Source organism: Oncorhynchus tshawytscha, linkage group LG31 (assembly GCF_018296145.1).
Source record: "Oncorhynchus tshawytscha isolate Ot180627B linkage group LG31, Otsh_v2.0, whole genome shotgun sequence".
NCBI classification, from domain to species: Eukaryota; Metazoa; Chordata; class Actinopteri; order Salmoniformes; family Salmonidae; genus Oncorhynchus; species Oncorhynchus tshawytscha.
This window is the reverse complement of record NC_056459.1, coordinates 5,923,707-5,940,884: the sequence shown is the minus strand read 5'-3', so window position 1 is coordinate 5,940,884 and position 17,178 is coordinate 5,923,707. Positions and strand designations below refer to the sequence as shown.

The 17,178-nt window shown below is 44.5% G+C and overlaps 1 protein-coding gene across 1 annotated transcript in view; it reads right to left on the bottom strand.

Annotated features, from left to right (window-relative positions):
* Positions 1–10,933: 10,933 nt before the first annotated feature.
* The window catches only part of LOC112229354 (ephrin type-A receptor 7-like), a 181,065-nt gene continuing 174,820 nt past the window's right edge, over positions 10,934–17,178 (bottom strand). Inside the window, exons 14-17 of the mRNA XM_042310483.1 lie at positions 16,269–16,421; positions 13,907–14,097; positions 13,471–13,659; positions 10,934–13,304 (exon numbers count right to left, since the gene is read on the bottom strand). Coding sequence (XP_042166417.1) covers positions 13,190–13,304; positions 13,471–13,659; positions 13,907–14,097; positions 16,269–16,421 — 648 coding nt within the window. The 3' untranslated portion in view covers positions 10,934–13,189. The remainder of the gene's footprint in view (positions 13,305–13,470; positions 13,660–13,906; positions 14,098–16,268; positions 16,422–17,178) is intronic.

Below are 17,178 nucleotides of genomic sequence, written 5' to 3'. Positions count from 1 at the left end.
GTGGTCTTGGGGACCTTCAATGCTGCAGACATTTTTTGGTACCCTTCCCCAGATCTGTGCCTTGACACAATCCTGTCTCGGAGCCCATGGCTTGGTTTTTTGCTCTGACATACACTGTCAACTGTGGGACCTTATATAGACAGGTGTGTGCCTTTCCAAATCATGTCCAATCAATTGAATTTACCACAGGTGGACACCAAGTTGCAGAAACATCTCAAGGATGATCAATGGAAACAGGATGCACCTGAGCTCAATTTCAGATCTCATAGGAAAGGGTCTGAATACTTAGGTAAATAAGGTATTTCTGTTTTTTTTTTAACAAATTTGCAAAAATGTAAACTTTTTGCTTTGTCATTATGTGTATATGAGGATTTAGTTTATTCAATCCACTTTAGAATAAGGCAGGAACGTAACAAAATGTGGAAAAAGTCAAGGGGTCTGAATACTTTCCAAAGGTACTGTACAGGGCATGCAGAAAATATGTTTGCAATGTGAGTAATACACAATTCCACCACCAAGAGGCAGTGTCAGACACCTTTCTAAACAGCATCTTAGTGTTCTATCATCTATGGTGTTTCAAGCCCAGCCACAACTCCCTCCTGTCAATCAAACAAATACCCCCTCTGACCAAAGGGTGAAATGACATGTCAGTTTAATGTAATTCTCCACTGCTGTTTCACTGAGTGAGATTGAGCACAAAAACACCGTAGGATGGCCCTTCTTTAAATCCCATATCTGTCAGGATGAGAGGAAAGATCACCCAATGACGAGGAAGTAAAAATAGAGTAGAGAGAATGAAGGGATTGTTGGCTCTGTGGTTGTTTCCTGGCACTGGGAGAGAGGGATGGAATGAGGAAGGGATAGATGAAGCATGGAGATATTGACTGAGATGAGCGTAGGGAGTCAAATAAAGCAATTACTACACAAGCATAGATCCAAGAAGATCCACAGATGGAAAGACACTGACTGACTGACCAAATGACAGACAGAGAGTGAGTGAGTGATAACTGTAGTATAAGGAGAGTGAGAGAGGGAGCTCCCAAGCCACATGGCGGTCACACAGAGTTTAATCTGAGCTCACTTGAAAGTTGTGATTTAGTAGGACTGAACTTGTGCCCTCTAATTGGATAAAGAGGCAGGGGGGTTACACTGGAGAGGGATGTGTGTGTGTGTGAGAGAGAGAGGATTTGATGAGAACGGTGTCTCTTCCATCAGAAAAAGTGAGAACGAGGAGGGCTTCATGATCAGATCAAGGCACTACAGGCCATAATGCGTCTTAGTTATTCGCTGTACTTGTATAAAAGAGAGCAAGAAGTAGAAGAGATATATCAATGACGTTGCTCTTGCTGCGGGCGATTCCCTGATCCACCTCTACGCAGACGACACCATTCTATATACTTTCGGCCCGTCATTGGACACTGTGCTATCTAACCTCCAAACAAGCTTCAATGCCATACAACACTCCTTCCGTGGCCTCCAACTGCTCTTAAACGCTAGTAAAACCAAATGCATGCTTTTCAACCGATCGCTGCCTGCACCCGCATGCCCGACTAGCATCACCACCCTGGATGGTTCCGACCTTGAATATGTGGACATCTATAAGTACCTAGGTGTCTGGCTAGACTGCAAACTCTCCTTCCAGACTCATATCAAACATCTCCAATCGAAAATCAAATCAAGAGTCGGCTTTCTATTCCGCAACAAAGCCTCCTTCACTCACGCCGCCAAGCTTACCCTAGTAAAACTGACTATCCTTCCGATCCTCGACTTCGGCGATGTCATCTACAAAATGGCTTCCAACACTCTACTCAGCAAACTGGATGCAGTCTATCACAGTGCCATCCGTTTTGTCACTAAAGCACCTTATACCACCCACCACTGCGACCTGTATGCTCTGGTCGGCTGGCCCTCGTTACATATTCGTCGCCAGACCCACTGGCTCCAGGTCATCTACAAGTCCATGCTAGGTAAAGCTCCGCCTTATCTCAGTTCACTGGTCACGATGGCAACACCCACCCGTAGCACGCGCTCCAGCAGGTGTATCTCACTGATCATCCCTAAAGCCAACACCTCATTTGGCCGCCTTTCGTTCCAGTACTCTGCTGCCTGTGACTGGAACGAATTGAAAAATCGCTGAAGTTGGAGACTTTTATCTCCCTCACCAACTTCAAACATCAGCTATCTGAGCAGCTAACCGATCGCTGCTGCTGTACATAGTCTATTGGTAAATAGCCCACCCATTTTCACCTACCTCATCCCCATACTGTTTTTATTTATTTACTTGCTCTTTTGCACACCAATATCTCTACCTGTACATGACCATCTGATCATTTATCATTCCAGTGTTAATCTGCAAAATTGTAATTATTCGCCTACCTCCTCATGCCTTTTGCACACATTGTATATAGACTCCCCCCTTTGTTTTCTACTGTGTTATTGACTTGTTAATTGTTTATTCCATGTGTAACTCTGTGTTGTCTGCTCACACTGCTATGCTTTATCTTGGCCAGGTCGCAGTTGCAAATGAGAACTTGTTCTCAACTGGCCTACCTGGTTAAATAAAGGTGAAATAAAAAATAAAAAAATAAAGATGTGAAAGGAATAAAGTGTTCTAGGAATAAGTGAAGTTCATGCTATTTTCCCCCTGGAGATACAGGAGGACAGTTCCGTCTTTTCTCCTTGGAGATACAGGAGGATAGTTCAGTCTTTTCCCCCTGGAGGTACAGGAGGATAGTTCAGTCTTTTCTCCCTGGAGATACAGGAGGACAGTTCAGTCTTTTCCCCCTGGAGATACAGGAGGATAGTTCAGTCTTTTCCCCCTGGAGGTACAGGAGGATAGTTCAGTCTTTTCTCCCTGGAGATACAGGAGGACAGTTCAGTCTTTTTTCTGCCTCATTTCCTTCATTTTTCACATCTATCCAACCAATAACCATACTTTAGCATTCTCTCTCTTACACTTTCTTTAAAGCCTCAACGTCTCTATCCTCCCCAGTGAGCGAGTGTGTTTTCACCTAGAATTGCCAGGGTGGCCCTTAGCTCACTGCACACACACACACACTCAGATCCACACACTGTCACACTGTTTGTTTATGCCCAGCCACAATACAGGGATTAATTTCTCAAAGCTGATTTGAGCTCCGGCACACTTTCTTTCAACCATTGAACTACAAGTGGACTCTTCTCTCTCCTTTATGTGGACTTTTTAATCTACTGAGAGAGAGAAGGAGAGAGAGGCGTCCCTTTCCGACGCACAGCTGGGAGTCACTCAAGACTTTACGGCACTTCCTCTCTCGCCCTCTCTTTTTTGTTCACTTGCTCTTTCTTTCAATCTCTGTGGCTCTTTCTCTTTCCCTCTTTTTGAATTTCCTTCCAAGGCTCTTCCTTGCTTCTCTCTCCTTACTCGTTGACTTTTCCTGGCAAGTCAGTGCTTGGGGATTGAGGCTGAGAATACACTATATAATACACTATATAAATACACAGTGTGAAAAACTGTATACAAGATAAATGAAGTGTCCATCATTTAATGTCTCTATATAAACTCAGCAAAAAAAGAAATGTCCTCTCACTGTCAACTGCATTTATTTTCAGCAAACTTAAAACACGTGTAAATATTTGTATGAACATAACATGTGTAAATATGAACATAACAAGATTCAACAACTGAGACGTAAACTGAACAAGTTCCACAGACATGTGACTAACATAAATTGAATAATGTGTCCCTGAACAAAGGGGGGGGTCAAAAATAAAAAGTAACAGTCAGTATTTGGTGTGGCCACCAGCTGCATTAAGTACTGCAATGCATCTCCTCCTCATGGACTGCACCAGATTTGCCAGTTCTTGCTGTGAGATGTTTCCCCACACTTCCACCAAGGCACCTGCAAGTTCCCGGACATTTCTGGGGGGAACGGCCCTAGCCCTCACCCTCTGATCCAACAGGTCCCAGACGTGCTCAATAGGATTGAGATCCCATTTGCCAGTCCTGTCTGGTCCAGCGACGGTGGGTTTATGCCCATGATGTCTGGTGAGGACCTGCCTTACAACAGGCCTACAAGCCCTCAGTCCAGCCTGATCTAAGCCTATTGCGGACAGTCTGAGCCCTGATTGAGGGATTGTGCGTTCCTGGTGTAACTCGGGCAGTTGTTGTTGCCATCCTGGCATCCGTCCCGCAGGTGTGATGTTCGGATGTACTGATCCTGTGCAGGTTTTATTACACGTGGTCTGCCTCTGTGAGGATGATCAGCTGTCCGTCCTGTCTCCCTGTAGCACTGTCTTAGGCGTCTCACAGTACGGACATAGCAATTTATTGCCCTGGCCACATCTGCAGTCCTCATGCCTCCTTGCAGCATGCCTAAGGCATGTTCACACAGATGAGCAGGGACCCTGGGCATCTTTTTTTGGGGTCTTTTTCAGGCCTCTTTAGTGTCCTAAGTTTTCATAACTGTGACCTTAATTGCCTACCGTCTGTAAACTGTTAGTGTTTTAACGACCGTTCCACGGGTGCATGTTCATTAATTGTTCATGGTTCATTGGACAAGCATGGGAAACAGTGTTTAAACCCTTTACAATGAAGATCTGTGAAGTTATTTGGAGTTTTACGAATTATCTTTGAAAGACAGGGTCATGAAAAAGGGCTGTTTATTTTTTTGCTGTGTTTATAAGGGACAGCAGCGTTGGCTGTGTGTGTATGTTTGTGAGTATGGGTGAATATGCATGTGTGAGTGTATATGTGTGCAGGACTCTGTATGAGGTGTGTGAGCATGTCTGTATTTTGAGTGAGTGTGTGAGAGTATGCGTGCCAAAAAGTCTCTAATGCGTAGGACAGAGTACCGGGCAGGAAGATGGCTAGTGACGGCTGTTCAACAGTCTGATGTCCTGGTGATAGAAGCGGTTTCAAGCCTCCAGGTCACGGCTCTGATGCACCTGTATCGTCTGCCAGACAGTAGCAGAGTGAACAGTCCATGGCCTGGGTGGCTGAGCTCCGCAATGATCTTCCTGGCTTTCCTCAGACGCAGAATGCTCCCGTGGTGCGTTAAGCTGACCGCACCACCCCCTGAAGAGCTATGTGGTTGAGGACGGTGCAGTTGCCGTACCAGGCAGTGATGTAGCCCAACAGAATGTTCTCAATAGTGCATCTGTGGAGGTTTGTGAGGTTCTTAGGGGCCATGCTGAAATTTCTTCAGCCGCCTGAGGTTTAAGAGGCACTGTTGTGTCTTCTACACCCCGGTGTCGATGTGATGGGACCATTTCAGGTCCTCAGTGATGTGTGTGCAGAGAAATTTGAAGCTTTTAACCATCCCCACTATGGCCCTGTCTATGTGGATGGGGTTTGCTCTCTGATCGGTCTCCTGTAGTCCACAATCAGCTCTTGGTTTTGTTGATGTTGAGGGAAAGGTTATTGTCCTGGAACCACTCGGCCAGGGCTTTAACCTCCTCTGTGTACGCTGTCTCGTTGTTGTTAGTGAAAAGGCTCTGTCGTGTCGTCAGCAAACTTGATTATTGAGTTGGAGTCGTGCGTCGCCACACAGTCTTTGGTGAACAGGGAGTACAGGAGGGGGTTAAGCACACACCCCTAGGGGGTTCCCGTGTTGAAGGTCAACGTGGCGGAGGTGTTGATGCCTACCCTCACCACCACATCAGCTTGTCATGAAGTTCAGGACCCAGTTGCACAGGGATGAGTTCAGACCCATGGCCCAGAGCTTAGTGATGAGCTTGGGGGGCACTAGGGTCCTGAAAGCTTAGCTGTATAGTCGATGTACAGCATTCTCACATAGGTATTCCTCTTGTCCAGGTGGGATAGGGTAGTGTGTTGTTCATGGATATGTTTGGGCGGTAAGCATATTGTAGGAGGTCTAGGGTGTATGGTAAGGTGGATATGGTCCTTGACTAGCCTCTCATGATGACAGAAGTGAGTGCTACTGGGTGATAGTCATTTGGGTACAGGAACAATGGTGGACATCTTGAAGCATGTGGGGACAACAGACTGGGATAGGGAGAGATTGAATTTGTCCGTAAACGCTCCAGCCAGCTGGTCTGTGCATGCTCTGAGGACGCAGATGGGGATCTTGCGAGAGTTAACGCGCTTAAAAGTCTTACTCACATTGGCTACGGAGTTCGAGAGACCACAATTCTCCTGAACAGTGGGGGCCAGCGTCACTCATGGTTTTGTCTCACCAGGGCTGATGGTCAGATTCACGTTCATCGTCGAAGGAATGAGCGTTACACCGAGGCCTGTACTCAGGAGTGGGATCGATTTGGAGGTGGAGGGTCCGTCATGGTCTGGGTTGGTGTGTCACAGCATCATCAGACTGAGCTTGTTGTCATTGCAGTCAATCTCAACGCTAGGCGTTACAGGGAAGACATCCTCCTCCCTCATATGGTACCCTTCGTGCAGGCTCATCCTGCTGCACTGCAGTACTTAATGCAGCTGGTGGCCACACCAGATACTGACTGTTACTTTTGATTTTGACCCCCCCATTTGTTCAGGGACACATTATTCCATTTCTGTTAGTCACATGTCTGTGGAACTTGTTCAGTTTATGTCTCAGTTGTTGAATCTTATGTTCATACAAATATTTACACATGTTAAGTTTGCTGAAACTAAACGCAGTTGACAGTGAGAGGACGTTTCTTTTTTTGCTGAGTTAATCTTGTGCTTCCACAGGTCAGCACTGGGTGTAGGTAATCGGTCAATGAGTGTGGCATTCGGAATGGCAGTGTTTTCCGAATAAAATCACAAGACCTGTTAGTTTTGAATGACGTGTCTAATGTAGAGAACTGCATAACTTTTTTTTTCTTCAGCATTGTTCGTTAAGGGCTAAGTAAGCATTTCACTGCAAGGTCTTTTTCAAATTTGATGTCAAGTGTCCTATATATCAGTACACTTGTAACAACCTAATAATTACGAAACGTCTATTCAAGCAAATAAGCCATTACATTTTTTGTTACCCAAATTTTACACTCATTGACTGCTGAACAAGAAGACAGAGTTTGGGCCAAGTTATCCCTCTTGCCTTGCCTCTTCCTCTCTGGTTGAGTTCTTGGCAACCACCCCTAAGGCCTTTTTTAAATTGAACTCACCTGTAAACTCCACCGACTGATGTGTCACTTCAAGCTGTGCCCATAGCTTTCATCCAACCAATCACATTCGTTCTGCCCTTGAAGTGGAGCCAGAGAAGGAAGAAGTGAGACATATACAGTCAATGAACAAAGCAGACCAGACCCAGCTGCTGCCTATGGGAGAACCACCCCTTGAGCCAGGGATGAGCAATTCCAGTCCTTGGGGGCTTGATTGGTGTCACAGTAGACTGGAACTGAGACCAATTTTATCAATTGTATACGGCCTGAGTAAGACATCTTCATTTATCCACCATCTTTGGTGGAGCTTCCTTTAGAACAAGATTGAGGCCGGGATTCACAACTGAGCACAATTCCAGGGCTCTTTCTCAATGAAGGCCTTGATTCAATCCGGAGAGTCATTGGCAAAGGCTGTGAACAGAATGTTTGCTGAGAAGAACAGAACAAAAGTTGAACTGAAAGAGTTGAGTTTTCTGTAAACTGATTGACTGCATCTTTTCACAAGGGGAATGAAGCAGAATTGCACATGGGTAAGGATGAACAGATGATCAAGCTCAGAGCCTGAAGCACGCCAAATACGCAGACAATGTTTGCTCTTATTGGAGATTTTTTAATAACACATGTCAATATTGCAACAGCCATCTGTTTTTCTAAACAGGTAAAAATAAATAAAAAAAATGTTAAATTCCAAACACCCAAGTTGATTGGCAATGGCCCTAAATTCAAACGATAAAACCCCTACACAGTGAGCAGATATTTAACACATTGTTCTTCAAACAAATTATAAAAATAGATTGCATTTTCAAATACATATTTACAGTAAACATATTTTGTAATGGTGGAGTAAACAGGGGGGACATAACAACGACTGATTCGCTGAAGTGAAAAGGTCCAGTTTGGTGTCTGTGTATACAGGGCTGTTGAGACTGTTTCTATATATATATATATATATATATATATATGTGTGTGTGTGTGTGTGTGTGTGAGTCTATAGGAGTATCTTTTCAGAACATGATATGGGTTTATATATGGTGTTGAGGCAAAACCGCTCCAGAGAGAGGGGGAGAGAGAAAGAGAATACATGGAAGAAAAGAGAAAATGTACTGGTAGTCCTTTCATACCAGATACTATTACAAGATGCCATTTATGAACCGCACTGAACCAATAAAACATCTATTGTGTACGGTGCATTCGGAAAGTGTTCAGACACCACTTCTTCCAAACTTTTATGTTACAGCCTTATTCTAAAATTGATTACATAGTCCCCCCCCCCTGATTAATCTACACACAATACCCCATAATGACAAAGGAAAAACAGGTTTTGATTTTTTTGCAAATGTAAAAAAAAAAAAACTGAAATATCACATTTCTATAAGTATTCAGACCCTTTACTCAGTACTTTGTTGAAGCACCTTTGACAGCGATTACAACCTTGAGTCTTCTTGGCTATGACGCTACAAGCTTGGCACCCCTGTATTTGGGGAGTTTCTCCCATTCTTCTCTGCAGATCCTCTCAAGCTCTGTCATGTTGGATGGGGAGCGTTGCTGCACAGCTATTTTCAGGACTCTCCAGAGATGTTCGATCGGGCTCAAGCCCAGAGCTCTGGCTGGGACACTCAAGGGCATTCAGAGACTTGTCCTGAAGCCACTCCTGCATGTGCTTAGGGTCATTGTCCTGTTGAAAGGTGAACTTTCACCCCAGTCTGATGTTCTGAGCGCTCTTAAGCAGGTTTTCATCAAGGATCTCTCTGTACTTTGTTCCATTCATCTTGTCGTGGAGATTCTACACAGGGACACTGAACGCCAATATTAAATGAATCATTGTTTTATTAACAGCAAGCTGGAGAGGTCACAGTCAAACCTAGATGCATAAAGTACCGGTCTGAAGTGAGCTCCGTTGGGGCAGTCCCGTTAGATCTCATACTGCTTACGCAGACAAGTTACATTTGCATGATTTAGCCTATTCATCATTCATAATTTATCATTAACGTTTGGTTCGCGCATGTGACCGACCAATACTGGTTCATGCATGTGACCGACCAATACTGGTTCATGCATGTGACAGACCAATACTGGTTCATGCATGTGACAGACCAATACTGGTTCATGCATGTGACAGACCAATACTGGTTCATGCATGTGACAGACCAATACTGGTTCATGCATCTGACCGACCAATACTGGTTCATGCATGTGACAGACCAATACTGGTTCATGCATGTGACCGACCAATACTGGTTCATGCATGTGACAGACCAATGGTTCATGCATGTGACAGACCAATACTGGTTCATGCATGTGACAGACCAATACTGGTTCATGCATGTGACAGACCAATACTGGTTCATGCATGTGACAGACCAATACTGGTTCATGCATGTGACAGACCAATACTGGTTCATGCATGTGACCTGGTTCATGCATGTGACAATACTGGTTCATGCATGTGACAGACCAATACTGGTTCATGCATGTGACAGACCAATACTGGTTCATGCATGTGACAGACCAATACTGGTTCATGCATGTGACAGACCAATACTGGTTCATGCATGTGACCGACCAATACTGGTTCATGCATGTGACCGACCAATACTGGTTCATGCATGTGACAGACCAATACTGGTTCATGCATGTGACAGACCAATACTGGTTCATGCATGTGACCTGGTTCATGCATGTGACCGACCATACTGGTTCATGCATGTGACCGACCAATACTGGTTCATGCATGTGACCGACCAATACTGGTTCATGCATGTGGACAGACCAATACTGGTTCATGCATGTGACCGACCAATACTGGTTCATGCATGTGACCGACCAATACTGGTTCATGCATGTGACCGACCAATACTGGTTCATGCATGTGACCGACCAATACTGGTTCATGCATGTGACCGACCAATACTGGTTCATGCATGTGACAGACCAATACTGGTTCATGCATGTGACAGACCAATACCTCACAAGGCCTCTTCTCTCCAAGCTGAGACCTTGAAACTGAGATATCCCTTTCATTCTCAAAACAAGGTTCTGGAAGTACTAGCAAATTGCAGATATTGATGGTGAGGATTACTCCCAGGCACATTCAATCAGTCAGTCACTTGCATGAACACAGAAATTTGTTACTACAAAAGCACAAACATAACATTTTCCATCACAATATTTCCCTCGATCCTAGTCTCCCAGTCCCTGTCGCTGAAAAACATCCCCACAGCATGATACTGCCCCCACCATCCTTCACCGTAGGGATGGTATTGGCCAGGTGATGAGCGGTGCCTGGTTTCCTCCAGACATGACCCTTGGTATTCAGGCCAAAGAGATCAATCTTGGTTTCATCAGACCACAAAATCTTGTTTCTCATGGTCAGAGTCCTTTAGGTGCCTTTTGGCAAACTCCAAGCGGGCTGTCATGTGCCTTTTACTGAGGAGTGGCTTCCGTCTGGACACTGATTGGTGGAGTGCTGCAGAGATGGTTGTCCTTCTGGAAGTTTCTCCCATCTCCACAGAGGAACTCCAGAGCTCTGTCAGTGACCATCGGGTTCTTGGTCGTCTCCCTGACCAAGGCCCTTCTCCCCCGATTGCTCAGTTTGGCCGGGCGGCCAGCTCTAGGAAGAGTCTTGGTGGTTCAAAACTTCTTCCATTTAAGAATGATGGAGGCCACTGTGTTCTTGGGGACCTTCAATACTGCAGAAATGTTTTGGTATCCTTCCCCAGATCTGTGCCTCGACACAATCCTCTCTTGGAGCACTACGGACAATTCCTTCGACCTCATGGCTCGGTTTTTGCTGACATGCACCGTCAACGGTGGGACCTTATATAGAGAGGTGTGCGTGCCTTTCCAAATCATGTCCAATCAATTGAATTTACCACAGGCGGACTCCAATCAAGTTGTAGGACCATCAAGAATGATCAGTGGAAACAGGGTGTACCTGAGTTCAATTTCTGTCTGATAGCAAAGGATCTGTATACTTACGTAAATATGGTATCTTTTTCATTTTTTATAAATTTGCACACAGAAAAACTGCTTTCGCTTTGTTATTTTGGGGTATTGTGTGTAGATTGATGAGGGGGGAAAAGTATTTTAAAATAAGGCTGTAACGTAACAAAGTTTGGAAGAAGTGAAGGGGTCTGAATACTTTCCAAATGCACTGCAGCGAGCTACAAGAGTATGATATAAATAAAAAAATGCCTCATAACATGTTACCTACGATTAAATGTTACCTGTTTTGAAAAATACACAATACTGACAAATGGGAGTGGCTTGTGACTGCACAGTGGGGGGTTGTGGGATTTGTAGGAACATTTAGAACATGTTAAGTGTACAACCATGATGTATAGCTAAGGCCCTGTGTTTTGGTTAACCACTTAAACCTTGATTTTAAGCATTTTCCAGAAATGAGAATTAGACCAAAAATGTAAGCAATTGTCGGAGGATGGCGCTTGGACCATCTGACATAAAAAGAAAAGGGGGAACAGTTTGATGAAAAAGCTTTAAACAAAAAGGTTCAAATCCAGGTCATGTGACAGGATTAACCAAAACACAGGGCCCTATGCATGACGGCTTGAATTGCTGGCCCGGGAAAAAAACATACATGATCACTCTACGACATTCTGAAATACTGCAATACTGCATATATAATGCAACACATCGATACCATACATCCAGCGACACTGGACTCAAAATGTATAAGTCCTATATCAACTACTGTAGATTTGTTGACTGTATCAAAATGATTCTACACCCCGGTCTAGGAGAAGAAAAAAGTCAACATACTATAGTGTAAGTCCTCTTCATAATATCTTCTTCTGGTTCAGAACACCCTTATTCAGTAACAGAATCCCTCTAACTAGAAAAAATAAAGAAAACGTTATGATACACACTGTAATCAAACGAAACAGAACGGCTAGGAAGGGATATGCTTGACACCAAAGGACATGTGCTTTGCAGCATCCTTAAACACAAAATGACACAAATTATTTAGTAATAAAAAAAATCAAGTATGACCCTCGTAACCTCTTCCTGTCAGGTTGTGTGAGAGTCTGTAAACTGGAAACGCATATAAATATGAATACATTTCAGATACGTCAGCTTGAGACTTGACCTTTATTCTCAACAGTGCAATATACCCATGTAGTGAAAATGCTTTTTAGACAGGAGAAATATATTAGCGAGACGCTACATGATACCACTGACATCCCGGCTAAGGGACATTAGCCATTCCACACACTGAGAAAACACCGGGAGAGCAGAGACGGTTAACGGAAAAACTTTTAAAAAAGACAAATTGTGTAACAGACTAAATAGAAATTAACAATCAAACACATGGAAATCCTTTGTTTCGATTTACAGTTTTCTAGTTTTTGTTTTTTAATCAGTAGTTTCCTTCAAGGTAAGTCTTTTTCCCAGCCTCGTGATTGGTCGGGCTACGACTTGACACGGCCTGGGCTCCGCCCACACTGTGGGAACCAGTCACTCGATCGCACTTCAGCGGCCGGAACAGTAATGTTTTAACCATTGAACTGAGACCAGTTTTATAATTTTAGCCCTGTTCGACAGACAGAACTTTCACCATTAGTGCCTTATCCCACTGTTCTGAGACCAGTGGTAGAGGGACAGCCCTGTAATGGACAGTACTTCTCAACCAGGGTGGTTTTAACCTCAGTTCTGAGACAAGTGGTTCAGTAGAGTATCACTCTGCTTCAGGGGACAGTTCTTCTCCATCAAGGAATGTAATTACCCCATATTTTGAGAGCAGTGCCAGACATTTTAGGTGGACAGTACTTCTCTATCCGGGTAGTTTTAAGTCTCTGTAACTACTGATCCAGGGCCTGTTGTCAGAGCGGACATCCAGTCAATTTGGGTCAGCGTGCAGACAAAAGTCATATGACTTTCGACAAAGTACGTTGATCACATGACTGGAAGATGCCTCGCTCCCAAGGACTTAGAGAGAGGGAGGAGGAGGAAGAGTGAGTGGGTGCAGTGTGGCGATATCTCATCCGATCTCTCTATCCACTTCATGTTGTCCATCTGGATGAGAGACGAGTCTCTCCTCTGTGAAAATCCTTCTATCCGTCCGTCCGTCCATTTGCACGTGTGTGTATGTGTGTCAGACCTGCACCCCTCTGCCGTGCATCTGGATGACCTGGGCTCTAAGGGTCTGGATGGCAGACAGGATCTGTTTCTGGTGCTCCAGAGAGGTGATGCCTAGACTCAATACATCTCTGTGGAGAACGACCACAGCACAAAGATATCAGTTAGACTATACCAACTCATGATATTCAGATGCACCAGCAACATACTTGTTTGTGCATCAATGCTCTCTCACCCGCCTGCACACGCACACACTCACACACACACACACACACACACACACTTAGAGCCACTCACTGGACTGTCATACGGGCCACAGACTCCAGGTAGCAGTATCCTGCCGCGGTGAAGTTGTCCTTGTAGCGCCCCATGTCCACCGCATCCAACCACTCCCCTACCGAGTTAAACGAGGGGAACGACGGAAGAGTCCGCTCTGCCAGGGAGATGGAGGAGCCCAGAGGGAGGGTTCCTAGCTGAGGGAGGGTTCTACGGATAGAAGGGGAGAGAGAGAGATAGATTTCAGGAAGGGATGCATGAGTCTGTTACCATAAGCGGTAGTATTTCTACTCTGATATCAAAACTGAGTGGGACGTGGGAGACCTGCTTGGACGACATAAACAAACCCTTACCGATGCCAGCCCATGTTGGCTAGCAAAGTCTGTTACCTGTTAGCCTGTATATTGACCCTTGTTTAGCCCGTGTTAAGCATGGTTTGCAGGGGCCTATGTCCTACCTGCGTGCCAGTGTGGAGGAGCCGATGCCGTTGGGGCTGCGGATGCTCTTGCTGAGAGCCGAGTGGATCTGGCTGAAGGTGGGTCTCTCGGTCCTCTCCTTCTGCCAACAGTCCAACATCAGCTGGTGGAGGTGGGGTGGACAGTTCATAGGGGCGGGCAGGCGGAAGCCATCCTCTATCGCTTTGATCACCTTGGACGAGACGGAGAGGAGATGGCGGGAGAGAAAGGAGTGTTAACTTACAGGGAGAAATGTTGATAGTGAGCGATGACACCATCTCAGTCTAAAGTGGCTTCAGGAGATCTCCGACAACAAAACGACACCCAAACAATCTCTTTATTCAAAGGTTCTTTCAAAAGCGCTAATCCAGCAAACAGATTTATCCTCCATAAAGACTTCTAAATACAAAACTTCACAAAAGATATTCTCCCCCTTTAAATCACTGTGTTGTAACACTGTACTCCCTAGAAAAAGCTCTTCGGGGGGGAAAAAAAAACGTTGAAAATGTTCCACATTCACTAAAAACACAGACCTCTTCAGTTCTGTCCTGACCTCCGATTTAACCAAACAGTGTTCCTAAAGTGTTTCTTCATTGGCAGACATTTTCCATTTAATCAGAGCTAAAAAGAAAAAGGGCATGCTAGGGCAGCGTGTGGGGCTGCGTGAGATAATGGTGAAAGGATGTATTTGTTTAATGCATTAATATCTCAAGGGCTCAGCCAGCTTGGCCTTTGACATTTCTTTCGGAGAGTTTCGTACTGTGAACATAGAGGTAGACACAAAGTCTGGATATTGAAAAGGTAAGCTAGTAATATACCGTCCCGGTTCATGTCCTAGCTGAGGGACGGTTCATAGGAATTCATTTCAACATTTCATGGTCGTTTAGTTTGCCTTTTTATCGTTCGGATTAGTGGAAAGATTTAGACGGCGTATTAGCGTGAAAAAGCTGTTGGCTTAAGTGTGAACTTTGAACTCTGATTAACCCTCTATCTACTCTAATACCTTTGAATGCCGTTCATGGCGCGGCCTTGGATCAAAGGCATTTTGGCACAAAAGCACTCTCACTTTTCTCTTCAACAAAGTCTTTACGCAACATTTTCTGCACTCTTCTGAAGTTTGGGGTTTTCTTCCAAAGTGAAGAAAAAAAAGCGATCCCTCTGAAAAATTGAGAGGGAGGGGAGAAGGGAACCAAAACACACGCCCTCATCGACACAAACTGGTGGCGTCAGGGTCCTAGCGATTGGACAAATCTTCTCACCCTCCTAAAATAGCTTTATTTCACATTTCCTTAAAGAGAGCACCGCTTCCTGCCGGGATTTTAGGCTTCCTCTAAGAGCGGGGATCGTGGTGGCACTTTGGGACCGCCACCAAAAAGCGACATGGTGTCCTTAAGAGAAACAGGATTGGTCACGGAGAGGACTTATGCTGGGGACTTAGAGCTCAAAGAGACTTTTAGAGAAGCACCCGTGGCTTTCCCTCTAATAAGATCTGAGCTAGCCCAAGTCAAAAAGTTCGCACCATTTTAGAGGGGACAGAGAAGATGGGGGGGAGAGAGAGAGCTAGCACAAGAGAAGAGAAAGTATAGGAGAGAGATGAATAGGTAGAGAAGGAAACAGCATAGGGTATGGGGTGAGGGAGGGGACAGAGATGCACATGTGGATAAAGAGCAAAGGGAATGAGAGAGAGATGAGATGGATAAAGAGACTAGAGAGGAGAAGGTCGAGTGTAGAGAGAGAGATGAGATGGATAAAGAGACTAGAGAGGAGAAGGTCGAGTGTAGAGAGAGAGATGAGATGGATAAAGAGACTAGAGACTAGAGAGGAGAATGGTCGAGTGTCGAGTGTAGAGAGAGATGAGATGGATAAAGAGACTAGAGAGTAGAAGGTCGAGTGTAGAGAGAGATGAGATGGATAAAGAGACTAGAGAGGAGAAGGTCGAGTGTAGAGAGAGAGATGAGATGGATAAAGAGACTAGAGAGGAGAAGGTCGAGTGTAGAGAGAGAGATGAGATGGATAAAGAGACCAGAGAGTAGAAGGTCGAGTGTAGAGAGAGAGATGAGATGGATAAAGAGACTAGAGAGGAGAAGGTCGAGTGTAGAGAGAGAGATGAGATGGATAAAGAGACTAGAGAGGAGAAGGTCGAGTGTAGAGAGAGAGATGAGTTACAGAGATGAGATGGATAGAGAGACTAGAGACGAGAAGGTCGAGTGTAGAGAGAGAGATGAGTTACAGAGATGAGATGAATAAAGAGACTAGAGACAAGAAGGTTGAGTGTAGAGAGCGAGAGATATGAGTTGGATTAAAGAGACTAGAGAGGAGAAGGTCGAGTGTAGAGGGAGAGAGAGAGACAGTCACTCTACTCACGTCCTGGTTGCCCATGTCCCAGTAGGGTCTCTCTCCGTAGGACATGACCTCCCACATGACGATGCCAAAGCTCCAGACATCAGACGCTGAGCTGTAACGGTGGTACTGGATGGCCTCTGGGGCTGTCCACAACACCACACTCTTCCCCGCATGCTGAGAGAGAGAGAGAGAGAGAGAGAGAGAGAGAGAGAGAGAGAGTCCGAAACAGAGAGAGAGATTTTCAATTTACATGTTCAACTCCACACTTGACACTGGACATCTTGTATGATTATGTTTCATGTAGCCTATGCTAGAATCTACATTTAAACATCCTACTACACTATGATTATTATATATTTTCTATTTATTTATTTCATTATTGTGTCATGCATCAGGATGCCCAGTCCACAAATAAAATGATCATACTTAGATATGCAAACACATACAGTCACAGTCAAACGTTTGGACACACCTACTTATTCAAGGGTTTTTCTTTCTTTTCTCCATTGTAGAATAATAGTGAAGACAACAACACTATGAAATAACACATTTGGAATCATGTAGTGACCAATAAACATATATTTTATATATTAGCTTCATTAAAGTAACCACCCTTTGCCTTGATGACAGCTTTGCAAACTCTTGGCATTCTCTCAACCAGCATCATGAGGTTGTCACCTGGAATGCATTTCGATTAACAGGTGTGCCTTGTTAAAAGTTCATTTGTAGAATTTATTTTCTTCTTAATCTGTTTGAGCCAATCAGTTGTGTTGTGACAAGGTAGGGGTGGTATACAGAAGATAGCCCTATTAGGTAAAAGACCAAGTCCATGTTATGGCAAGAACAGCTCAAATGTAAATAAGAATATGTTCTTAACTGACGTACCTAGTTAAATAAACGTTAAATAAAAATAAAAAAATTATAAAAATAT